This window comes from Trichoderma harzianum (assembly GCF_003025095.1).
Source record: "Trichoderma harzianum CBS 226.95 unplaced genomic scaffold M431scaffold_21, whole genome shotgun sequence".
Classification (NCBI taxonomy): Eukaryota; Fungi; Ascomycota; class Sordariomycetes; order Hypocreales; family Hypocreaceae; genus Trichoderma; species Trichoderma harzianum.
Window position 1 is genome coordinate 64,422 of NW_020209269.1, and position 23,723 is coordinate 88,144.

General features: G+C 44.9%; 10 protein-coding genes across 10 annotated transcripts; 4 read left to right on the top strand and 6 right to left on the bottom strand.

Moving 5' to 3' along the window:
• Positions 1–270: 270 nt before the first annotated feature.
• On the bottom strand, positions 271–2,002 carry M431DRAFT_154412 (hypothetical protein; the record flags this gene model as incomplete). Its single annotated transcript, XM_024912903.1, has 5 exons — positions 271–400; positions 483–716; positions 785–1,059; positions 1,115–1,448; positions 1,519–2,002. The coding sequence occupies 5 exons, from the start codon at positions 2,000–2,002 to the stop codon at positions 294–296; spliced, it is 1,434 nt and encodes a 477-aa protein (XP_024768619.1). The 3' UTR covers positions 271–293.
• A 1,182-nt stretch (positions 2,003–3,184) lies between these two features.
• Positions 3,185–5,171, top strand: M431DRAFT_98522 (hypothetical protein; the record flags this gene model as incomplete). The annotated part of the gene is made up of 4 exons (XM_024925060.1): positions 3,185–3,393; positions 3,458–4,226; positions 4,290–4,903; positions 4,961–5,171. The coding sequence occupies 4 exons, from the start codon at positions 3,185–3,187 to the stop codon at positions 5,169–5,171; spliced, it is 1,803 nt and encodes a 600-aa protein (XP_024768620.1).
• Positions 5,172–5,655: 484 nt separating this feature from the next.
• M431DRAFT_545830 (hypothetical protein) lies at positions 5,656–7,685 on the bottom strand (the record flags this gene model as incomplete). The annotated part of the gene is made up of 11 exons (XM_024921185.1): positions 5,656–5,667; positions 5,729–5,943; positions 5,992–6,017; positions 6,066–6,147; positions 6,199–6,431; positions 6,476–6,759; positions 6,814–6,929; positions 6,980–7,017; positions 7,076–7,184; positions 7,233–7,394; positions 7,463–7,685. The coding sequence occupies 11 exons, from the start codon at positions 7,683–7,685 to the stop codon at positions 5,656–5,658; spliced, it is 1,500 nt and encodes a 499-aa protein (XP_024768621.1).
• A 572-nt stretch (positions 7,686–8,257) lies between these two features.
• On the top strand, positions 8,258–9,822 carry M431DRAFT_545835 (hypothetical protein; the record flags this gene model as incomplete). Its single annotated transcript, XM_024921186.1, has 2 exons — positions 8,258–8,733; positions 8,786–9,822. 2 exons carry the CDS (start codon positions 8,258–8,260, stop codon positions 9,702–9,704), a joined length of 1,395 nt encoding a protein of 464 aa, XP_024768622.1. The 3' UTR covers positions 9,705–9,822.
• A 589-nt stretch (positions 9,823–10,411) lies between these two features.
• On the top strand, positions 10,412–13,086 carry M431DRAFT_524975 (hypothetical protein). The gene is made up of 2 exons (XM_024920597.1): positions 10,412–11,312; positions 11,368–13,086. The coding sequence occupies exons 1-2, from the start codon at positions 10,432–10,434 to the stop codon at positions 12,893–12,895; spliced, it is 2,409 nt and encodes an 802-aa protein (XP_024768623.1). The 5' UTR covers positions 10,412–10,431; the 3' UTR covers positions 12,896–13,086.
• Positions 13,087–13,095: 9 nt separating this feature from the next.
• On the bottom strand, positions 13,096–13,683 carry M431DRAFT_20899 (hypothetical protein). Its single transcript, XM_024913429.1, has 2 exons — positions 13,310–13,683; positions 13,096–13,255 (listed from the first exon to the last, which is right to left on the bottom strand). The coding sequence occupies exons 1-2, from the start codon at positions 13,673–13,675 to the stop codon at positions 13,136–13,138; spliced, it is 486 nt and encodes a 161-aa protein (XP_024768624.1). The 5' UTR covers positions 13,676–13,683; the 3' UTR covers positions 13,096–13,135.
• Positions 13,684–14,431: 748 nt separating this feature from the next.
• On the bottom strand, positions 14,432–16,214 carry M431DRAFT_127057 (hypothetical protein). Its single transcript, XM_024912312.1, has 2 exons — positions 14,851–16,214; positions 14,432–14,793 (listed from the first exon to the last, which is right to left on the bottom strand). Exons 1-2 carry the CDS (start codon positions 16,122–16,124, stop codon positions 14,496–14,498), a joined length of 1,572 nt encoding a protein of 523 aa, XP_024768625.1. The 5' UTR covers positions 16,125–16,214; the 3' UTR covers positions 14,432–14,495.
• Positions 16,215–16,737: 523 nt separating this feature from the next.
• On the top strand, positions 16,738–17,621 carry M431DRAFT_98752 (hypothetical protein; the record flags this gene model as incomplete). The annotated part of the gene is made up of 2 exons (XM_024925081.1): positions 16,738–16,814; positions 16,904–17,621. 2 exons carry the CDS (start codon positions 16,738–16,740, stop codon positions 17,619–17,621), a joined length of 795 nt encoding a protein of 264 aa, XP_024768626.1.
• Positions 17,622–18,736: 1,115 nt separating this feature from the next.
• Positions 18,737–20,553, bottom strand: M431DRAFT_154428 (hypothetical protein; the record flags this gene model as incomplete). The annotated part of the gene is made up of 3 exons (XM_024912905.1): positions 18,737–19,752; positions 19,804–20,048; positions 20,095–20,553. The coding sequence occupies 3 exons, from the start codon at positions 20,551–20,553 to the stop codon at positions 18,777–18,779; spliced, it is 1,680 nt and encodes a 559-aa protein (XP_024768627.1). The 3' UTR covers positions 18,737–18,776.
• A 1,183-nt stretch (positions 20,554–21,736) lies between these two features.
• Positions 21,737–22,945, bottom strand: M431DRAFT_98544 (hypothetical protein; the record flags this gene model as incomplete). The annotated part of the gene is made up of 1 exon (XM_024925061.1): positions 21,737–22,945. One exon carries the CDS (start codon positions 22,943–22,945, stop codon positions 21,737–21,739), a length of 1,209 nt encoding a protein of 402 aa, XP_024768628.1.
• Between the last annotated feature and the right edge of the window lie 778 nt (positions 22,946–23,723).

Here is a 23,723-nt window from a genome sequence, read left to right on the forward strand (position 1 = left end):
TGAATACTGAGATTGAGGTTGAGGTTAAAAGGGAGTCAGTATCGCCTAAATAAAATTTCATATTCTCATGTACTAAGCATGATCTATCTGTTGGTCGACATCACTGAGGGTACAATATGGCGTTAGACTTTTCTCATAGGAGTGGATGACAGGCAACATTATGCCCTTTGCTTGTTTAAAGGAATAGCTGAATAAATTTAGAAGCGCACGTGGAGAAAAGAATGTTACAAATATATTGTAGACAGGTCTTATTTGTTATCTTTAGTGGCTGCCTCATTGACTTCAGTTCCCCTTCAGCTATGTAGAATGACCCGTGGACCGCCATAGTGGCGTTTTGCGTAGATATACCAGTTTGCAGCGCTGAGAAGAAAGACGACCAAGATTATAACACAATTATAGTCTATTATATGTTAGCCTTTCTTGTTCTCCATCTTCTTGTTCTCTTCACTGGAATTATACGCTGGGTTATGGGGAAGACTTACTCATTGTATTAGCCGACACTGGTAGAATTGGTGGCAAAAAGAAGAAGACCATTGATGCTAAAATTACGACAATTACCCAAATGTTCACGAGCCAGCCAATCCATCCTTGGAGGCGGAAAGTTCGATCCCGAGGTAAAAATTGTTCGGATCTTTGGCGGTAGATGAGAAGCACAGTTGGCATTAAAAAAGACCATTGCTGGAGCACGACACAGGAGCCTAGGATTGCGTTGAAGGCTATCCGCCATGAAGAAATATCAGTGACTAGTAACGGGTTATGGGTATTATAGGTATCATCTTCATACCAGTAGAGGATGCCAGATATATGCATCCACACAAGGCTAGCGATACTGCATTAACCAGCAGTGATGAAACAGGCACACCAAGACTAGGATGCAATTTCTGAAGAATGCTGGAAAACATAAGGGCATCATCTTTTGCCAATGCCCATGTTAACCTGGAAGCCGTTTGGAGTACCGCATTTAGAATGAAGAACGTCATTACAATGCTCAATATGAGAATAGCGATTGCTCCGCTATCAGAACGGAGTGCTTGTCGATTGAGTTCGAACGGTAGAAATCTGGTTTCTTGTTAATAAACTGACTTATTGATCATACAAGGTAAAAAGAGCAGACCCATCAAAATTAATAATAGAGTCTAGATCCACGATGCTGTATAACATTGCGATAAGATACGCAAATGCCGTCAAAAAGCCAATGCCGATTGCACCTAAGCAAGCACGTGGGACGGCAATTCGAGGATTGGGTACTTCCTCTGCAAGATGTAAAGAAGCATCAAGACCCGAGTAAATGAAGCACGTCGTAAGCAGACTAGACATGAAGCAAACTCCATCTGGCCAACCAGTCTGGTTGATGAATGTAGTCCACACGAAATTTGAAGGTGCTTTTGGTGAGGATCGGATAAGCATAGCAAAGAATGAACCAAAGAAGACAGAGATGCAGAGAAAGACTAATTAGAGTTAATAATAACATAAAATGAATAGTGTCAAAACATATTGTTGATATGGAGAGAGACTTACATCCAAAGTAATGCGTAACAGGCAATTTTTTCAGAGCCAAGAGATTATACAGCAATATAACCAAGCCGAAACACTGATACAGAAGGAATTGGTGCCACGGGTGTGGGACAAATGTCGAATGGTAAAACATGATCAATGTAATGAGTTGCTCGCTGAAAATCATGTTAATAGCTGCACCAATGGCAATCCAAGAAAAGTTTGTGACCATGCCACAGGTATAAGACAGGCTTCTGTAATACTTGCTCGGGGCAAGGATAGAAACAAAGTGGTACTGCCCTCCTGCGGTAGGATATACACACGCCAGCTCTGCCATAGTTAAAGCTATGCAGCCATACAAGCTAGAGCTTATAAGGAACCCATACACTAGAGACACGGGGCCTCCTTGAATGAGAGCAACTCCCATGCTGCCAGCGAGGCCAGCCCAGCTATTACAAACATTGAAAGCAATAGCAATCAAAGTCCAAGTGCTGAGGTTTTTTGTCATTTCAACTGTTTCGCCATTTCGAAGACTGTCATGGGATTGGGAGAGTTGAATCGACGTATCTGCAGCAATGCCGTCGTTCTTTGGTATATCTGAAGGAATTATTAGAGTTAGAGTGCATTAAGAGTAGGATTCTGGGAGGAAAATACATGGTTTCGAATGTAATGGCATTGCTACGCTCTCGACGTGATTTGCTTCTAGCATGTCTTTTTGCATTGTAATTAGGCTGTTGAGTGAAGAGATAGAGAACAAAGATATGCTTTGGGAGGCCTGGGATCTCGAAATGAAAAGAAATATCGCATGGAACGCAATAGAGAAATCCGGGAAGAAAAAGGTTCAAGGGTTGATCAATCAACGAGTTAATAATCATTGATACAGCTTCACACTCAGCTCCTCATTTTTTTTGCGCCAAAGATAAGGCGCCAAATATGACGATATAACCCCGTTCTTTTGATATATATCATTCCTCCGACAATTCCATGTGTAGTATAGATTATGAAAATGCCTATCAAAAACGCCACATTTCTAAGGAGCGATAATGAAGTGATGGATCATAGCAGATATCCTCCCTCTCCATGTTTGTTCCAGACCACTCCAGGATAGTTCATGCGCACTGTGCTCCGCTGATATAGAACACTTGAATCGTGAATCTAGCCGACTGGAGAGTGGCTCTATCTCCAGATTCTCTCCGCATTTCCCCGCGTGACGGCAGTGTCGGGTTTACGGAATCTAGAGAAGCTAGTGATTGCCGGGCTATTGTGATCGGTGAACTAAACATTGGACAAGTCATGTAGTATTCAGGCGGCTAGATCAACGATGCGGAAACTAGTGAAACTGAAGCGCGGCAAGATAAGATAAGTTAGTCCTTGGAGTCGGCATTCGTATACTGTTAACAGCCTTCTCCTTTTCGATACTTACTTATATGAGTTAACCACATTTCGGGTTCCGTGAGTTCCATCTTTCCGCAAGACGACTCCGAAATCTGCCCTGTGGAGATAACTACTGCATGCCTCGGTTGCTGCAATAGGCGATGGGAGCTGAGGTCAAAGAGTGAACGATATGTACATGCATCGTCCAAGTTATATAGGGAGCAATCTACACCATAGACTGATAACCCTTTTTTGTGAGATTGGGGCTTTACAATTAAACTGCTTTGTTTGTTGGAATATTTCCAGAGTTGACACAATGCTTGCACCGTCGAAACCTCGGGGATATGGATCCTCGGACAATACCTTCTATCCAATGGTCATACTAGGAGCCGGTATGGGGGGCATTGGTATGGCTTGCCAACTGAAAGATAAGCTTGGTTTCGATCAGTTTCGTCTTTTTGAGCGCCAGTCCGGCATTGGAGGGACTTGGTGGATAAACAGATACCCTGGTGTCGCATGTGACATGTAAGTCCTGTTTTTGATGAAGTTCTTGCCGGCACCCTGGAGATTAATGTCATCTGTGGCATAGCCCAGCAATATTTTATTCGTTTTCCTTTCATCAGAATCCGAACTGGTCATCATTCTTCCCTAGTGGAGAAGAAATACTGCGGTATCAGCAATCAATTGTCGAAAAATATCAGCTTATCGACAAGATACAGCTGAATTCTGACGTTGTCCACTGTCAGTGGGATGACTTTAAGAATGAATGGGAAATAACCGTTCGCCATCTGGTTCCTGGTATGGGAGACCTCTCTGCGGCAGAACGGCAAAAGCGGGCAAATCTTGATGGCCCCGATTCGGTCTATATCTCATCAGAGATCGTACGGTGCAAAGTACTTGTTAGTGCGGTTGGGGGCCTGGTGGAACCACGAGGCTGGCCCTCAGATGTTGCAGGCCATGACAAGTTTCAGGGTGAAATTTTTCATTCAGCCAGATGGAATGAGAATGTTAACCTCTCTGGAAAGAACGTTCTGGTGGTAGGTACAGGATGCAGCGCGGCTCAGATTGTTCCAAAACTTCTTGCTGAAAGGGGTGTCAAGAGAGTGACCCAAGTAATGCGAGAGGCGCCTTGGGTTGTTCCAAGATTAACACCACCATTTGGGGACGAAGGCTGGAACAAGCTTGCGCCAAGACTATTCAGCACAATCCCCGGTCTGATGAACTTTCTTCGAAAGATTGTCGCCATTCAAATTGATGCTACTTTTGCTTATTTTGGCGCGTCAGAGTCCAGCCAAAGAGCACGGGAGAAGCTACGAGACGATTTACTTGCTCATCTTCACAAGACAGCTCCAACAAAAGTGGGTTTCTCTACACAACAAGATGGGTCAACCTGATGGGCGCTGATTCATTGCTTTTTACAGTATCACCAAATTCTCACCCCCAATTACGATGTCGGCTGCAAGCGCCGGATATTCGACACCGATTGGTTCCCAAGTCTATCTGATCCCCGGCTCGAACTCACTACTCTGGGGCTCAAAAGTGTAAACAGCACCGCTGCGATCCTGGCGCCATCTCGGAAGACACATCCATCGGAAGCTCAGATGGAAGAAAGAGAAATACCATGTGATGTTATTATCCTTGCCAACGGCTTCGAAGTAAGCAGTTGGTTCCACCCACTAATGGTAGTCGGATTAGACGAAAAAAGTTTGAACTCTGTCTTTGATAAGAGAGGAGGTCCTCAGATGTATAAAGGTACTGCGTTGGATGGATTTCCGAACTTTTTTGCCTTGTTTGGCCCAAATTCGTTTAGCGGACATTCAAGCGTCATTTTGGGCCTTGAAAACCAGATCACCCATGCTATTAAGCTCATCCGCCCACTATTACAGAACGATATTTCCAAGATTAATTTAAAAACAGAGGCAGCGTTATCATACAACCAAGAAATACAGGCCGCGTTGAAGAATATGGTTTGGAATAGCGGCGGCTGTTCAAGTTGGTACCTCTCCAGCGATGGTCACAACTCAGTCAACTATCCGTGAGTTGACACTTCTACATGATGCCAACAGACTGAATCCTGACATAGATTGCACAGGTATAGCATGTTGTGGCAAAGCTGGACATGTCTCTATCCTACATGGTCTCACTGGAATGTATCATGGACTTTGCAAGGCCGTAGGAAGAGGAATGTCCGAATATTCCGACGACTTGCCATCTTGATTACAATTACATACTTCTTATTCAATACACGTTGGAATCACCTTCTTTCCCTCTTAAGGAATAGAGAAAGTTGGAAGACTTATTAATTAGAAACCACACAGTATACTAGCTAGTTATCTGCTATATCATTGTTCTAATTTTATTACAAATCTAGCGTCATTGTTACGGAATAAGTCTCCAGCATATATACTAACAAATACGAAGACATCTTGTTCCTCAATAAGGTACTGGTATCTTACAAAAAAGCCCCAATAGCATTATCAGTCTGAAGCTTGATTAACCATACGAAATGAGCCACGAGCATATTAGCCTCCACAAGTAGCAGCAGGCATTCACCAAGATTTTACGATACAACCCTTTGGGGAGAATATGCAACGGCAACGCAACCCGGCACAACTGTTTGAAGGTAATACAAAATAAGTGAGAAGTCTAGAGTTTTCACCCGATTGTAGTAACCCTCCGGTAGAGGCTTAACGGTAGGATTATCCAGTGGCAAAATGTACAATTGGACCAAACAACGATAGAATTTCGAAGTATAGTCTCTCTAATTTTGAAGAACTCTGAAAGATGTCAAAGTATATACTAAGAAAAAAATCAGCATGTTATGATATAGTTTGCGTCTTGAGAAAGGGCAATAGCCTACTATGAAGTTTTCATTTTCTTGGTCGGTAAGATCCAGAAAAGAACTGTCGGCAGTTGCTTGGCTGTTATCCCCGGAGCTGAGAAGCATCCGCCGTACATTATTTCGGTGGTAGAGATGGACTAAAAGAAGCGCAATAGCCACTGCAAAACATAGAACGGCAACAATTGTAATCTTCGCTGCAGTATACGCCGGTGGGTTTGTGAACGTCAGTGGGCCTATAACGATCAGCTTCTTAATTTTCTCACCAATTACGTACGCTATACCTATGATGTTTCCTAGGCAGAATGCCCTGTGAAAATTTAGTCAAAGTTGTTAAATTCGTGGAAGATAGTCTTACATCAAAAGCATTGCATTAACTGTGATTTTTTTGGTGTGTCCGGCAATATTTGCGGCAACCCAGGAGTAAATAATTGGCGTAGCTGGTGAATAAGTCAGCGTAAAGTTATAGCCCTCAGCAGAACTGAACATACTTGATGGAATAGTATTAGTGAGATATGTTCCAATTAGTCTACCAACCTTCTCCTGGCTAGGCAAAAAAGCCATAAGACCACCGCCAAGAATTCCGGCTGCAACTAGTAAGATTATTACCACCGATCTATTGTTGAACTTGAACGATGTATATGACGCCCCCCAAATGGCTATTATCCCGATGACACCGCTCGGGATGCTAATTAAGGCAGCTTGCGTTGCAGTGTACCCAAGGCTTTTCTGTTAGTGAGGAAGCCGAGATAAGCGAGATTCACTTACCCTTGAATGATCGTTGCCTGAAATGTGCTTACGGCGGCGTTTGGTATGTTAATGGCAGTGGTCAATAGACATATTAACCAAGTATGGGGATCACGAAGAGCTTCGAGAAATTGCGAAAGTTTGAAGGTCTTATTCTCAATCCCTGTAGTATCGTTTCTCAGTCGGATGATGGCGATTGCCTTTTGTCTGTTGCTCAGTCGCGAGGTCATTGGATTGTCTGGCAAAAATATCAGCAGCAAAATGCCGACCGCAATAGTGACAAGGCCAAAGACGAGAAACATGATCTGCCACAGACAAAGGTTAAAAAATCACTCTACACTCTCAATGAAGAAACTTACCTGCCAGCTTTTGAAAACGTTGCCGTGGTAATGCTGGAAGCCATAAGAGCATAATGCTCCAACAATGATGCCAAGTCCGACTGTCCCACAGCAGAAGCCGATTCGGAGGGGTTGCTCTGCGCGCATGTCAAAAAATAGGTTAAAAACTTGAGTGGATGGCGCAAACCTCTTCTCTTGTACCACATGCAGCTGATTATGATCATGCTAGAATAGACAAATATCAGTCTCTCGAGTTCTGGTAGCTATCTTAGAACTTGTATACCTGGGCGACACGCAAGCTTCAAAAATTCCCAACAGCACCCTCAATGCGACCAGTGAAGCATATGTTTTGCATACACTATTCAAGGCCAGGCACAGCCCCCATAAGATGACTGGAGTACCAAATTAGAAATTTTCTAACAATTGAAGGTGTAATATACCGTTTATGCCTAAAAGCTTCGCCACTGGCAGCCTCTGTAATAGAAAGCTGCTCAATGGCTCACTAACGAGGTAAGCGACATAAAATACTAGTGCAAGGTCAGAGAATTGAGATGGTGTAGAATTCGTATCTTTTCCGAGGCCCATGATGTTCGCAAAATTGACTAAATCGTGGTTAGGATTTCTGATAAAACGAGGGTTTGGAAGAGAATCTGGGAGGATCTAAATGTACTGAGATTTTTGTCCAGAAACTGTAAAAAGTATACAGCGGCCAGCAGTGGCAAAATCATCCAATCAACGACTCGAACAAGTTTCTTTTCTTCATCTTCCGTGAATGTTAACTCTCCCACTTCATGCAGAAAGCTTAGTGCTGCATCTGCAAAGGCCGGCTTTTCTTCTGCAATTTTGGACACTTCCCTGACTATGGGTTTTTCTGTCTCGATATCTTGGGCCATGATAAACAAGAAATTATTCACCAAGTTTATGACAAAGAGGCAGGTATTCGGTTTGAAGTGAATATACTTCAAGAGAAGCAAGACAAGGTCTGGAACGATGAGCATCGGTTTAAAAAGCTTTGGTGCCCCAGATCATTATCCACATTCCCCGTGGGGTAATGGCTCTTCTGGGGAACTGCGACGAAGCATTGGAGGTCCCGACGGAGCGTACGTAAGTTCAAGCACTTACTTTTTTAATGATCCACGTTTCTGTGCTTAGCCGCTTGCAAAATCCAATTATCTCTTCTGGTATATCAGGTATGCTTCGGACAGCTGTGGCGAAATTGTTTTAGCGCATGGTCAATTGATGATGCTAGGAATATTTCCCGGCGGAGGCACCTCCGTCGGCCCAGATTTCTGGAAGCTAACCACGCTGGTCTCCGTGGATATCCGACGGAGATTGTAGAGGTCTGCTCTCCCGAACCTTTTGGCTATTTGCCAATGCACCAACCATATAGAGCCAAACTAATCTCTTTCATTTCTCTGAACAAAGTCTAGAATTGCCTAGTGCTCTTGGTAAACCTAGAGCAAAAATGCCAGCCTACTCGAGTTTCGCGTATGTTATAGTGCTGATTAAAGCAGCCGTCCTTCACTGTTTGCGGCTCTCCCCAACTGCTACGCTCCTTGACCTAAAGACTGCAGTGTTTCTGGCTCTTGTGCGATCATCGACAAGTAACTTGAAGCCTGGGAGACTCATTGACTGCCAACAAGACTCTTTACGAGATGTGGATGTACAGGAGCGTATATATCTTGTATCGACGAAGTTAACTCTGGCATTTGAGACAAATATCATTGCTATTGCATTCAAGGCAATTAGAAATCTCGGCGATGGTCAAGAAAGCATTCCAGACATAAAACTACCTTCGGTGTCTATGGAGTGGATATGTCATCGTCCCAGTTCTGACAGAACAGCCTCAGACACAGACACTCCCGAAAGGCTGTATGCGACAATGATGCGTGGGGTCAAAAATAAAACTACGATCCTGTATTTCCACGGCGGGCAGTTCTGGTACCACTTTCACCATTGTCTATTTCTGATCCTGCGCTAATACCTTTCGCAGGAGGATGGGGCGAGAACCAAGACGAATTACTCATGAGCTCTCCCGGGATACTGGCGGGCGATGCCTCGCCGTACGATATCGACTTTCGCCGCAGAATCCTTTCCCAACCGCATTGATTGAGGGTCTAGCAGCATATCTATATCTTCTGTATCCCCCTGCTGGCAGCTTGCACGCTCCAGTTGCAGCCAGTGACATATGCTTCGCCGGTGACAGCGCTGGGGGGAACCTTGCCATTGCCCTGGTTCAACTTATCTTGGAGATCACCAGAGAGGGGTCCAAAAATGCGTCGGGTAGACTGACTTGGGATGGCCAAGAAAGAGACTTGCCAGTTCCTGCTGGGGTTTCCATATTATCCCCATATAATGACCTAACTCGAGCGCTGGATAGCGAATCTAACTTACAATACGACATTATACCCGCACGAGGCCCGCCTTTTACGACTTTCGATCCTTGTAAAATTTGGCCTGCTCATCCACCTCGACATCATGTTTATGCAAATGACAATGCTCTCATGAATCCTTTGGTGTCCCCTGTCACCGCACATGATTGGAGCGGTGCACCCCCCACATGGATATGCGTGGGAGAAGAATGCCTAGCAGATCAAGGAATGTTTGTGGCGCAACGAATGGCGTCTCAAGGTGTCCCCGTTGTTTTAGAGCAGTACTCTGCCATGCCACACAACTTTTCACTTCTTATTCCAGAAGTGGAAGCTTCGAAGTACTCCAAGAAACGTTGGGCATCTTTTATCTGTTCCACCATTGACAATCCAGAGTCTATTACGACCGAAGCAATGCAATGGAGTGGTAACCCTCTCTTCAAAACTAAATTAAACATTAGCAAGCTGGTTCCCTTGCCGTTGGAGTCTCTAAAAGAGAAAATGGAAACTCAGATAAAGGAATGGGGATCGCCACCAGTATAAGTAATATCGCGCAACACAACATTCATCTCTTTCCTGCCAAGCTTTGGAGCATTGATTCTGGTATCCAATGTTTTGAAGAGTTGTTAAATGAGAGTCATGAAATATATATACGCAGTTGTTTTATAAATTCCTTTGAGTTTCAGAACCTAATCTCTTTTGTAAATGTTGCCGTGGCTGGTTTAGATCTAGCTAGATAAATGGTCGCTCAATTGGACTGACAATGTCGTATATTACTTATATAGTAACAGAAAAGGTTTTGATGCTATTATGTCTGATTAACATCATTGGTATAAGAAGAAACTAGGAGATGTATTAGTAGAAAATAGACAATACAATACTGACCGCCTGATCTATTGTCTACGCGTGGATAAATGCAACTAGCATACATGTACGTGGTGTGTCGTTCACAATGAAACAACCTATACTAAACGCGCTGTATTCTGTATTCCAGTGCACAAGCGCTGTTTTATGCCTTTTAGTTCATCTTACATTATAGACCACACAGGTTTACCAACTTCAAAAAATTCCGTTTAGGTTTTTCCATTTGTACTAAAATCAGCATAATGCTACACTAAGCCACTCGCTCAGGGGGCTTTCCTAGTTAGAGGATGATGCGGCTATATGTCAGCTACCGTAGTAGAGGCGCGATTACTTAAATACTACAGAACACAACCCTCCACATTTTCTGAATTTACCTTTTCCCAATACTTTTATCGACTACTAAGCTATGATGCCTCCATCGGCGCCAAAAACACTCAAACAAAGCCACCCACCGACCCGACTGTATAAGAGGGGTTATAAGGCTTGTGAAGCATGTCGGAAGAGAAAGACACGTTGCGACTTGGGTGGCGGTGATCAATCCCTGTACGCCTTCTCTGGACCTCCATGTGCGCAATGCCGTCGTGCAAACCGCGAATGCGTCTTCCGTGAAGAGCGCAATACCAGTCTACATCGAGTAAAAGATTCACATCTCACCTCTCCTGCAACATCAGGCACATACGCAGCGGCCTGCGATTTATCTAGAGAACCAGCCAACCTCCAGCCTGATATACCAATTAGCGATGGCGATGAAAATAGTAGATCCAATTCTGATCTTTACCGCGTAGATGATGCCAATGTCGAGCAAACTCAATCGGGAGAACCAACGGAACAAGGTCATCACACGAACAGTACCCGTTCTCCAGTCTCACAAATGTCACGATATAGCCAACTGATATCACCCTCATCCGGTCTCATGCAAGAAGACTCAACTGTCAAAGGCTTGAGATGTTCTCATATCGAGGATGGTCTGGTGCATCCGCCGCTTGATTCGACTAGGCACCAAAGCCAGGCTTTGCCAACCACGGCCGGTTTGCTGCAAGCAGACCATCGCTTGACTAATATCGTCATAAACACTCTCATCTGCAAGGGGAACGATCCCCTGAACTTATTGTTCGAGGCCGCCGCAGAAGGGGCACATATATCTCTTGAAAGTCCCAGATATCCTTCATCTGTAGGCCTTGGGAGGATCTTCAACGCTAATATAGATTCCTCATCCCCATGGGCCTCGTACAAATTTGTCAGGATGGGCTTGCTCTCTGCAGAACAGGCAGTATATTACGTCGATGCGTAAGTTCCCCTTTCCCAATTCATCATCAATATTCAGATACTGAGTTTAGAACAGGTTCTTCGAAAACCTATCTCCAAAATCTCCTATTTTAACAAATTACTTTGCCGATCACGCAAATCACAGTCAACTTGTTTCACAAGAGCCTTTTCTCTGTTTGACAATTTTGATGATCTCATCCAGATATCACACTCTCTCTGGAACGGCTTCCATCTCTAAAGGACACTATATCCATGATAGACTTTGGCATCATACTCAACAACTCTTGCAGCAGATCTCACTGGGACAAGGAAGAGCCTCTAACCGTCGACTCCGATCTCTTGGCACGATCGAAGCGTTGCTACTCTTGACAGAATGGTATCCGCAAGCAATGCAGTTTATGGACTCGCATGATGAGTGGGATGGTGAACCTTCAATAACAGATGATTCACTGCATACAAAATCACCCAATTGGCTTGAAGGCTTTATCGAGCCCTGTAGGCAATTTGATCGCATGTCTTGGATGATCTTGGGTTCGGCTCATATGCTGGCTCACGAATTGGGTGTTTTCAGAAGCCAGCAAGAAGAGAGAGTAGGAGTTGAAACGGATGCAGTGGAAGAAGCGCGGCGCACAAAGGTGTGCGACTTGTTATTCATCTACATAACTCTGCTCGCAGCGAGACTTGGATTTCATTCGTTACTGCCGCTACCATTCAGTCAGTCTATCCTCAGCCGAGCAACGGGACCCTCCACTCAAACGATAGAAGCCTGGATCGACCTACTCAGGATTACCAAAACCGTACATGCTTCAATGATGTCGTCTGCATCAAATATGCGAGAATTGCTGTTGGCGGGAAACCATATCGAGCTGATAGAACACTTCAAACCTATTTTGAGTCAATGGCGACACAAGTACCTAGGCCAAATTCCTGATGAGCCTGGTGCTGAGACAACAGAGAGCTCACCACGGGACTTGCTCTTTGTTGAATACCATTATGTCAGAATGTATACCATTTCACCGGCTATACATGCTGTGGCAATGCAGATTTCGTCTAGGGAGTGCGGCAGCTTATCGGACTCTCCTACAAATACACGAATGCAAACAATGGTCATAGAAGAGCAACTTGAATACCCGTTCATTGAAGATGTTATTCACGACGCATATCAAATCCTTAGACGAGGAATCCAACTAGCGCATAACAACATGTTGAAGTTTCACCCGGCTCGTACATTCCATCGTTTTATCACTGCTTGTGTCTTCTTACTTAAAGCAAGAATATTGGGCCTTCGACAAATTATATCGTGTGAAGAGAACACCTCAATCGACCTATCTCAAATCCTCGAACAGGGCGTCCAAGCGCTCAAGATCTCAGCAGTCGACGATGCGCACTTAGCTGCATATTATGCTGCTATTCTTGAACATCACCTCGCTAATCTCAATCTCGAGATGGATTTACCTACCGTTAGCTTTACTACAGCAAATGCAGCTCACAGCAAGACCTATCACCAGAGCCGCACCAACAGTTCAGAAGACTGGCATACAGGATGGATTGACCCTTTTGACCAAACCGATTTATTTACTACTTTTAGTGTTTTTAACCATTAATTCCGCCTGTGGTAGGTCGGGGAAAACTAATAGCCGTCAATATTGGATAGTGTCGACAATGTGCCTAATCTTGAAAGTGCTGGGGTTTGCAATATGTCGAGTTTCAATGCGCGGCCAGAAACGCGGGTAAGACTTCAAATTGGACTAACAAAGACCTTCTAAATATCCTTGGTGATAACCAGATAAATCAGACTCTAGATGCTCTTTTGTGACAAACTGAGTTCCAGCCATCTGCATTTCCTAAAGCTTCCCTCGTACTTCAAGCTCTTTCATTAACTCTATAAAGTCTTCATCTCCTGATGCAGCTAGCTCTTTGAATAGAGCCATATTCTCTTCTATCCATTTATCTTCCTCTCCAGTCTATCAGAGCAAGTTGTCAGTATCTTTTTCAATATCACTTTAGATCGTATATACCTTTGGTCTTCCAATTCCAGCTTCTAGAGCTTGGGTCAAAGTCCCATTGACCCACACTGTTCGAAGACCCATCTCGCCATCTTTGCCGACAATCTTCTCCCATTCGCCTACAAGGTCTTTGCAGTGCTCTAGGTACTCCTCACTAGAGCGGTTGCTGCCAGCTCGGGTGCGGAGGATGAGACGGTTATACTTTCTGCGGATGCCTCCCCGAAAGACGACTTGGTCACTGACATCCGTATAGCGAACGTTGATGAAATACCGCGGAGTGTTGAACCGCTTCGAATGTACGGTAGTAAAGGCATTGGCGAGGAGCTCCTGCTGTCGAGGAGTTAAAGGGGTAACGTATTCGACGTCGTACAGCGGCATTGTAGCTTCTCTGCTTGCTATTGTGCTGGACGGATGTTTGAAATGTAATTCCTGAAACTGCTTTTCGTGCAATGGACAAATTTAAATCTCCCGGCTTGAAATCGACTACAACGATGCGCTTACATGACTTATATAAACACACCAACATGCCCGGCGAATGACCCCCACTCTTTTTCTCCGGATTCTCAACCCGCTTAACACCTCGGATCAGGATCGGAGCAAGAGGAGAAGACCTTGGTGGAGTTCTAGTGCGATTCTTCTAAAATGAGCTAATGGCGGTCGAGTTACCGCACCACCGCGATGTCCGCATTTTCCGCATTTCAACATACCTTCCGCGCCTTCCGCGCTTCGGCACTAAGCTTACCCTAGTATCAAATACCCTCCTCATGAGTTGAGTACAATAATTGGTTGTGTAATGGTTATTTGCAGTTTACGAAAACATTCTCTAAAACATATACCACGACTTTTGGAAAGGAGGAAATACACAGAGCAGGAACGTATAGTTTAATTGAACTATTGATGTCAGTTTAATTAATCGTTCCTTTACATTCGTGACCGTTTGTTAATACTACTTAAACTTCTCGTATATAGTATGTTATTATGATCATAGGTTTACTTTACAGCATGGCGATAAAAAGATAAATGCACATGTAAAGACTGGTATCAAAGAAATATACTCCGTATTTGAACCTGCATTCATTGCTCATCTATGTTGATCTACTTTGCTATTTGATCTTCAAGCGTAGCCCTATACAGCGCTGATATTGGCACTGGCGGCTTACTATATTTTTGTCACGTTCAGATTCCGGTTCATTCTCCTCTACTTTTCAGGGTCTTCTACATTCTCCACGGTTTCCGCCATAGCTCCATTGTTTTTGGTCAGGATCTCCAAGCCGTGGGTAGTGTGCTTCAATTGTCGAGCGAGAGCAACGGTTTGGCGGGGACTATCGGCCTCTTGGAAGATGCGTTCAATATCTTCCAAATTGTGTCCCATTGTTTCTGGAAAGATGAAATATACCGTTGGAGGAATCGTAGCGCACACGAGACAAAACATGATGTAATATTTGTACCCAATGGTTTCAAGGGCCACTGGTGTCACCATTGTAATAACATATGCCCTAGTAAGTGTAAGCATGTATGAACGAGAGTTAATAGGAGTTGTCAAAAGCACGTACCACATCCAGTGATTAGCCGTCGAGATTGCGACCATAGGGGTGCGAAACCTGATTGGCGATACTTCCGAGCAATATAAATAATTGACGCCGAGAAAGCCCAACGGGACGAAAAAATTGAACAAGAAGAGAAAGAAGACTGAAGCCACCGAAGCGGCGTGATTGCTTTTTGGGTACGATGTGCTAATAGCCAGTGCCATCATACAAAGACCAATGCCAACGCCACTAATCATGAAGAGACGACGACGGCCAAGGCGGTCAACTGTGGCAAACGCGACAAACCCGGACAAAAACTTCCAAGAGACAGCAGCGCCGGAGAGAATCCGTGACAACTGACTGTCAAGTTGGAGATTCTGCTGGAAGATTATTGTGCCGTAGATGGCTACAAGTGCGCTGCCACTCAGTTCTTGCCAGAATTGAATGAGGAGACAGAGCATGAGCCGATATGCAAGCTTGTCCCCACCGTTTCGTAAAAGTTTCCAGGTAATGCTAGCCTGAGCGGTCTCTAGCACCCCTTCGATGAGTCCGATTTCTGCGTTGACTTCGGTAGAATCACCAGAACTGTCTCGTAAAGCAGAGAGAGCTTGGCGGGCTTCCTCGACACGACCATGCTTCATCAGCCAGCGGGGAGACTCTGGCATGAAGTAAATGGTTGACATAATGGTGATAGACAAAACATTCGGAATTGCAAGAGGCACCCGCCATGCCACAGAGCTATTCTTGATCTGGAAGAACCCTAAGCTCACCCATGATGCCAAAACATAGCCGAAACTGATAAAGAGGCCAACAAGCACAACGTGTCGGCCGCGGCTTCGAGGCAGGGCACATTCTGACTGCCACACTGGTACCGTGGCACTGAGCATACCAGCGCCTAGGCCAAGCAAGAGTCGTCCAACAATAAGTTGTGGTAGCCCAAAAGCTGAAGCCTCGAGGATCTGTCCGATGGTAACCAGGACAGCACCAAGGAAGATGGTACTCCGTCGCCCGAGTTTTTCTCCTATATACGAGCAGCTGAGGGCGCCTAGCATGCCGCCTGCTGTGAACAGAGCGACGACGGCTCCCTGGACCGTTGTGTTGTTGGACTTTTGGGCACCTGTCACATGAATTGTGTCGATTCGCGGAAACGTCTCGGTCCAGCTGTCGATCGTGAGGAGGTTTCCAACACTATTTTGTCCGAAGCCATAGCATATAAACGCGGGTGCAACAATAAGCAGGATCTGAAGGAAGCGGAGTGCTCGTCCCTTGCATCCTAGAAACGTAGCAATTGTGGCCGTCATTGTAATGGTTTAACAAAACTTGTAATTCGTGATGGATGTATTCGAGGCAACATGATGGAGAAGATGCCGAATCAAGATATAAGAGGTCCGGCCCCCATGTTATGTCAGTCACTGGATCTGATGTTTCCTGGGGCTATACGAACTGTCAAAATTCTGGGGAAACTCGGCACTAACTGCAGCCGCTGCTAACTCTGCGCTACTGTTGTAGGCCATAGACTTTCTCAATAGACTGATCGCTAATCATCATGTTCGTCAGTTGGAGTATCACACTATGGCAGATGTAGTTTAGAGAATTGGGAGCAAGTGAACCTAACTGGTATACTCCGCAAACCAGCAATTTTTTGTTACCCCAAATCCCCACACAACTCCACATTTTCTCCATAGTCTTATAAATAACTAGAAACCTGGGGAAATAGGGAAAAAAATCTGCCGCGGGGAAATATATCTACCGCACTCATCCGCAGTCGCCGCACTTTCCGTGTTCAGCCGCTTCTTCCACAACAGTGGCATCTCTTCTCGACGAAGTAGTAACAGATTCCAAATAGCGGTGTATCAGAAGAAGATGGAGGTGCAGAGCTTAGTCTCCTATACCGCAAGACGCATTCGACCTGCGATGCACCCGTGCCAACAGTGCAAACGCCTCAAGAGGCGCTGTGACAGAGAGCTACCCGAATGCTCATTGTGCACTAGGTGAGAGAAATACGATTGCTTACACCATCTTGTCTGAGATTCGTCGGTTACATTTGGATTCAGTTGTAGCTGACAACTTTTCTGACCAGGACTCATCGACCTTGTGAATATCCTCCTGGGTCGATGCCTGCTTCACCCAAAGAGGCTCAGTTGTCACCGGGCATCTTGCTGGACGTTCCCATAAATCGATTTCCTGCGACATACTTTTTTGACCGCCGAGTATTCAACGACTGCCATATGAGCATAGAAAGGGGGCATCTACCTCCGTCGTCTGTTGTACTTAATGTTTTGACCAGCACCGACGAAATTCGACAAATTGCAAATAAGTATTTCGCTTCGGTGCATCTATGGTTTCCCATTATCAACCGAAGCAAATTTTACGGAAGCTTCTTACATGGTTCCGTTGAAGCAGACGTTGAGATCTCTCTCCTTGCCATGTGCATGCAGCTTCTAGGATCTCGATCATCTAATGAGTTACAAGCCTTGGACACAGTATATATCTCGATTAGGCAGGCATTTGTGCAGCTAGAGCAAGCTGGTGTTTTAAATATTACGGTACTACAGGCTCTATTATTAACCGCCCTCTATGAGATCGGCAACGGTATTTACCCTGCTGCATATCTCACGATTGGCAATTGTGCCAGATATGCAGTGGCCCTAGACCTGGATAGAGAGATACTCAACTGGAACCAGGATGCATCCGATTGGGTTGTGATGGAAGAAAAGCATCGAGCTTGGTGGGCTGTGCTCATACTTGACAGGTACAAAGTTTTCCCGATATTATCTGACACGTACGTCGTCGGCTGATAAATGAAATGATCAAGATACATCAACATTGGCTGTCCTAGGAGAGCGTTATGTACCCCAGATCCAATACAGCTCCAATACTTACCTATGGCAGACGATGACTGGAATCAAGGGGTACGTACTAATTCTGGAGCTGTACTTTGCAAATACTTGCAGACAGCAATAAATGCTTACTGCTGCAAAATAGACACGGATAAACGGGCCTCCACATAGGCTCTCGACGCCTGTTGAGGTTAAGATGGGAAAATTCGCAAGACTGGCTCAAGCAACCCATTTGCTCGGTCGCGTTCTTCGGCATATACGCGATCCTACGACAGACGAAGCTTTTTTGTCAGAAGAAAGGGAGGCACTGGATCGCGCCCTTCGCTCACTCTTGTCACTCACTGTAGATGAGGAGATGGCGGACACGGACACGGCATTTTGTTCTCCCATGGCGCTATTGGGGAGGTATGCTATGTTCCCTCTGATGATATGCTAGCTTAGCTTTCTTCTTCTTGTTCCACGCTTCATCACCGTTGGTGCTAATCCGGATGTACAGTGCGCTGTTAACCCTACATTCCGAATCTTCAGGGATATTATCTGACACATTGGCCGAGAGCCCTGTGGAGGCTAATAGAAAGAATTACAACATGGCAATTGAGACAAATTCGCAAGTGGTTCTTCCCGTCGCCCATCGAATTCGGGACTGCTGGCCATCTGCCCCACGCTACCCGTCTCCTCTTGTTCTGGACTGGATGTATCGTTGCATAGTTGCTTGCAACGGCTTCCAGAAGGATAACAACTCTGTATTATATGAGGCATGCATAGAAGATGTCAGGGGGGCGATGAAACTGTTAAGCCGGCAATGGGCTATTGGAGGTATGGGCTCTTCTTATTGCTCAGTATAATTTGCTAACTCTAATCTTTAGACCTATATTTTAAACTTCTCGATGTAGCATAATTGATCGATCTACTAAGGATCCTTTCAATTCTGTATCCCCTACACTAAGCGCTTCATCTCTTAATTACTCGGCTGAACTATAGCACCTATAGGTATTTTTAATTATGCAGCTACTCCTTGTGTTGTTTCAGTTTAGCATGACGCAAGTTTCCGCTCCATTGAGGCAAAAGTTCAACACCGTTTTCCAACTACTTCTAAAACTAACAAATACAAAGTCAGTTAATTGACTGCCTGACTATCACAACATCAGTGTCGCTTCCGTTAACATCCAAGCTGATGGATATGCTTTCACCCGAAGCCCGAATAACATTCTCTCTGTTAAGGTTTCCGTTGATGTAAATTCCATAGTGACCAATCGGGAGCATGTTGAATACTGGATTTATGCGGGCAGGCTCTCCATGCCAAGTTCGGAAAGATGCAAACATTGCGCCCTTTCCCTCGTCCCAAACCCCGGATAAAGTGTCGACTCCGCTGTCAAGGCTGACGCCGTCAATCCATGGCATAGTTCCTACTTGCTCCCTGGTCCATGGTTTGTCCCACATGGTCGCCTGTCCACGCTTAACTGTGAGTCTCGCATATGCGATTCCCGCATTGCCAGTAAACGGTTCGACATAGACGTGGTTGTCATTCTCGTCGTACTGAATATCGTGGCGGGGATAATACAGGCCACCATCTAGCCATTTTGGGCCAAGGAATTGATCAGCATGCTTTAACAGACCGTTGAGATCCTCAGAGGGGCCAATTTCAGCAGCCCATTCAATAACCCAGCCGAAAACTGGATGCATAAATGATGGATAAGTATGAGCCTCTTTAGCGGTCAAGGCTCGTGCTTTGGCGTGAATTTCCGCGGCGTCTGTGGTTGGATTCTCAGCTGACAGCTTCCTGATTGCCCGGGCAACTTTGTCCGGGTTGATGTTTACCCGATCCCCAATCTTGGACAAATACCCATGGGCCATTGAGTTGTATAAATCCTCCATTTGCTCGACATTCCAAGCCATATGAGCTGCGGCCCAAGCCGGAAACCCAATGTCTAGAGCATCGACAGGAGAGTCTTGCTTTATTCGGTAAGCATCTCTGAGTAACCCATCTTTCCCCATCATCCCTTTTTTCTGCCATGCGGATTTATATTTTTCCAAGACCTCTTGCGCAACTTGGGTGTTATTGCGGACATCGTTGATTCGCATAGCGGTACTTTGTCAATCAGTTTACAATATTTATTTCTCAGACTTTGATATCACTTACAGGGGAAACTGGTTGCAGGCGAGAAACACCATATTTGGCTCGCAGCAGACCCCAATCCATCCGTTTGCTTCCATCTCCTTGATGATTGCTTCCTGAAGAGTTGCACGGTTGTAGCTATAGCGCTCGGGACCGAATCCCCAGTACACAGGGTTCCAATTGAAGACGAGACTATCAGGCTGTTCATACTTGTCGTCATCAAACAGCATGGCATATAGTGCCGTCATGAGCAGCAGATGCCCCGAATACTATAACGATTAGACTTTTTCCAAAGTGTCAAGGAATGCTTCTCACCATGATATTTTCTCTGCATATGGGGTCTGCCCATGGTTTTCGTAGTTCTCTGAGATCGGGATCTACCAAAGATCCACTGTGGGATGTCAAAAACCAGTACCCCCATACCTCCCTCCTTAGCATTTTATGTATAATTCGGCCCATTAGAGGCTTAAAGACAGATCGAGCAGCCGGCATCCGGTGATATTGGGCCGCCGCAATGGCATATGCCATAGTGGCAAGCTGATATCTGTAACCATCTAACCATTCCTGGCCAGGCTCTTGTGTGCCCATGAATCTCCATTCTCCATCTATTTGGGAAACAATATTGTGTATATGGCGGATATGTCCGGCCTGCTCACGCGTTAACTTTGTTAAGTTGGTATATGCGGGAGGAAGTTGTGGCGGGAAAAGGCCGTTTGTTCTTCCGCTGAGGGTGATTTGAGCGTCAGCTACTGATTTTGTCTGCGTTTGAGACATGATGGTCATTGGGTGGATGGAACTTTGAATGCTGCTTATGAATATGATTGTATTGGGATACTGTTTCTTTTTAATTGCCTGTTGATACAACTTTGGGAATTTCTGACCTAGTTATACAAGTAGAGGCGAATGAGGTCATGATTTTCTGTTGTCTTTTGCATCAGTTGTATTACTACTATCTGCGGAACTGGCGGAAAGATTTTAGTAACCAAAACTAAATGTCACGCGATATTACGCTTGGTGCTGGATATGTCATGTACCTGATTTGGAATAAAAGGAACCAAACAAGTGATTTAATCGTAGCATGTAAAAAGGCTTCTTACTAAAAAACTGCCTTCAGTTATTGATGTAGTTTTTTGCAGCACTTAGTATGCCGTGTTTGGTTTCAAGCGGGGTTAAGTAGACTGTGCTTGTAGTGGAGTGCGGTTAGCAAACGGAAAAGGCAAGTATCTTCCTAATCCAAGCGCCCACTAACAGTCACTGATTCATCATGCACACATGATGCACTGCGCCCAGCAATATCACACTTACACTTAAGTGAATTATTTGCTTATTATGCTGTCAACTGCAATAAGGTAAAAAAATAGGTGCCAAAGACAAAACATATAAGTAAATACATCCTGAGAACGGAAAATATTGTCCTATAGTGGTCTAAGATCATTGATAAGCCACTATAGACTAGTGTGGGAGTTGATTATACGTTTCTTTTGTCTCATAACACTAATCGCCTACAACTAGTTAGCTGTGGCATGGATGCCACAGTTGGCATTGTTTGCCCTGATTTTTGTTTCATTAGCTAAAAAGGTATAACCAAACGTTACAAGATAGCTTGTTTGCCAGGCCAGTGGGCAGCCAGGTAGGTAAGCCTGTTGTCTCATCACGTAGCAAGGATGAAGTAGTGGCTGAATCCAATCCGATTGCTGTATTAAAACCCGACTATATAATGTATTTAAACGAGTATATACGGGAAAGTCAACTGCCAATTTCCTTCGGTAACTTGTATTCCCAGTTTTCCATGTTTCAATGTTTTAAGTAGTCTGTTGGCCTTTTATTCATCCGTGGCTGCCTAAACTGTAGGACGGCTATTGCGGCTAAGGAGATATCGGTGGTAGCAGTGTAATTCTCTAAGCTCTGAGTCTGTCGGCTGGCCCCTGCGCCCATAAGAGTTAGGTCACAACGAATATTATGCCAGTGTATACTCAAGCCCTGCATTCCAAACTCGCAAGATATTTCTGGTAGTCGATATATTTTGCAACGGGTTTCCTTGGATCAGCAGTAAATCGGCCCTATACCCTGGCGCAATTATACCACGATCTTTCAAACCAAATTGGCGGGCAGGAAGAATTGTAGCGCTCCGCAGCACTTCAGCTGGCGTCATACCTGCACTAACCAAATTCTCAAGTTCGTCATGCACAGAGGACCCATATGCAACGTTTATTCCTGCATTCAAGAGGTTTGAATCGGTTCCAACTAGAATAGATATTCCGGCCTTGTGCATTATACCGGCGTTGAGGGTTGCATTGTGGAAGCTGCCGTTCCCGGAAGGATTGAACAGCGGGTTTGCGTTCACGACTCTAGCAACAGTAAGTGTCGGCGTAACAGTTTGGTTGTTGGCAATGATCTGCTTCACAAGATCGACTGGTAATAATAGGTCGCTGACTGAATGTTGGATTATATCTGTCTTGGATATGACTGCCTGCCTATAAGATGCAATATCTGAGGCATGTGTCGTGCTCTGCTTCCCGGCCTGATGTGCCTGATAAACAATAGCGTTATGCTCGGCTTGGGTCATACCATTGGCTTCTGCGATGAGCTTAATAAAGTCTGAGCCATTGCCAACCCTTTGATTCACCCATTCCTGCGCTTGATTTGCATTTGAGATGAGATCTGGAGGACCCGTCGGAGGCGTCGCGTGAGTACTGTTTGGCGAAGTAGCGATTTCCCCGGCACTGTAAAAGTCTGTGAGGCCGGTTTGGTTTCGCAAAGTATTACATGCCGGCTCAGGAGAGCATCCCATGCCTATCGCAGTCGTGACGCCGTAGCTGCTCATTTGTCCGAGATGCTCTAGTGTGAGGGGGTGGCAGTGACTGTCAATCAGACCTGGGAGCAAAACACCTCCAAGTCCATCAACACATTCCGCACCACTAGCGTCTGTTCCAATGACATCTCCATCGATAACGATCGTGGTGAGTTCGCCAATCTCGTAGCCATCAAAAATTCTGACGTTGTTAATCGCGATTTTGTTTTGGATTGGGCGAGGAACTCGTCGAATTTCTGGCTTTACAAGTGGTGGTGTCCAACCAACCAGATGTTTGGCCGCATGTCCATTTGGGAAACATGCGGATCCAAAATCTGCAAAGAGTAAAGCACCGGCTAGCAGTGTAAAGTACATTATAAAAGGGTCAATGCAAATAGATATATAGACCAAGTGGAAGACTGCCTCTTTTATATATCATTAGAAGTACAGATAGATATGTTCAAAAAACGAGGAGAGATAGATTGCGTTTTCTTATATATTCAAGACGTACCCTGTAAATACGGAATTGCGAAGTGAGGATTTTAAATCTCCGCACTATTCAATACTATATCCGACCGAAACTTCTTTGTATACGCGATACACAAATACATGACCCTTAGTAGTTTCATAGAAGAAGCAATATTCTATATCGTTATTCAAGATGTCAAACCTGATGGGAAGTAACTCTGATTGATGCACTGTGGGTTTGATAATCATAATTTAGCGTCATTAGCTCCGACTGTATTTCCAGTGCGGGCTTATTATATCCGACTTATGGGCTCTGAGCCAACTCGTTATACGTATTCAGTCTGCAGTTGACTAATAAACTGGAAGATCTTATCCAGCATATTTTCAGTAGATCAATCTTTTTAGACTGATAAATGGGTAGAGAGGCAGACGGACTACTCTTTGTTTCATTGCTCACTCGCGACTTTTCGCATGTCTAAGACTGACTGCGATGGTGTGGCTCCATATAGGTATAGATTCCGTGGCTAGCCAATTAGCCCAGGGGGCAATCGTATCCTTGTTGTAACAATTAGAGGGCAGCATGATCTAGATGAGCGATATGCGCTATGCAAGCTCGTAAATCGGCAGTGGCAGTAGTGCAATATCTGCAATTACCTCTCCGTAGCTACAGCGAGTCTTTAGCATC

Bases quoted from the DNA above. Each gene is read 5' to 3' on its own strand.
- M431DRAFT_524975 (XM_024920597.1), top strand. From the start codon at position 10,432: ATGATGCCTCCATCGGCGCCAAAAACACTCAAACAAAGCCACCCACCG. The intron at 11,313-11,367 runs GTAAGTTCCCCT...AGTTTAGAACAG, and splicing joins GCAGTATATTACGTCGATGC to GTTCTTCGAAAACCTATCTC.
- M431DRAFT_20899 (XM_024913429.1), bottom strand. From the start codon at position 13,675: ATGCCGCTGTACGACGTCGAATACGTTACCCCTTTAACTCCTCGACAG. The intron at 13,256-13,309 runs GTATATACGATC...TTGCTCTGATAG, and splicing joins CTGGAATTGGAAGACCAAAG to ACTGGAGAGGAAGATAAATG.
- M431DRAFT_127057 (XM_024912312.1), bottom strand. From the start codon at position 16,124: ATGACGGCCACAATTGCTACGTTTCTAGGATGCAAGGGACGAGCACTC. The intron at 14,794-14,850 runs GTACGTGCTTTT...TACACTTACTAG, and splicing joins ACGGCTAATCACTGGATGTG to GGCATATGTTATTACAATGG.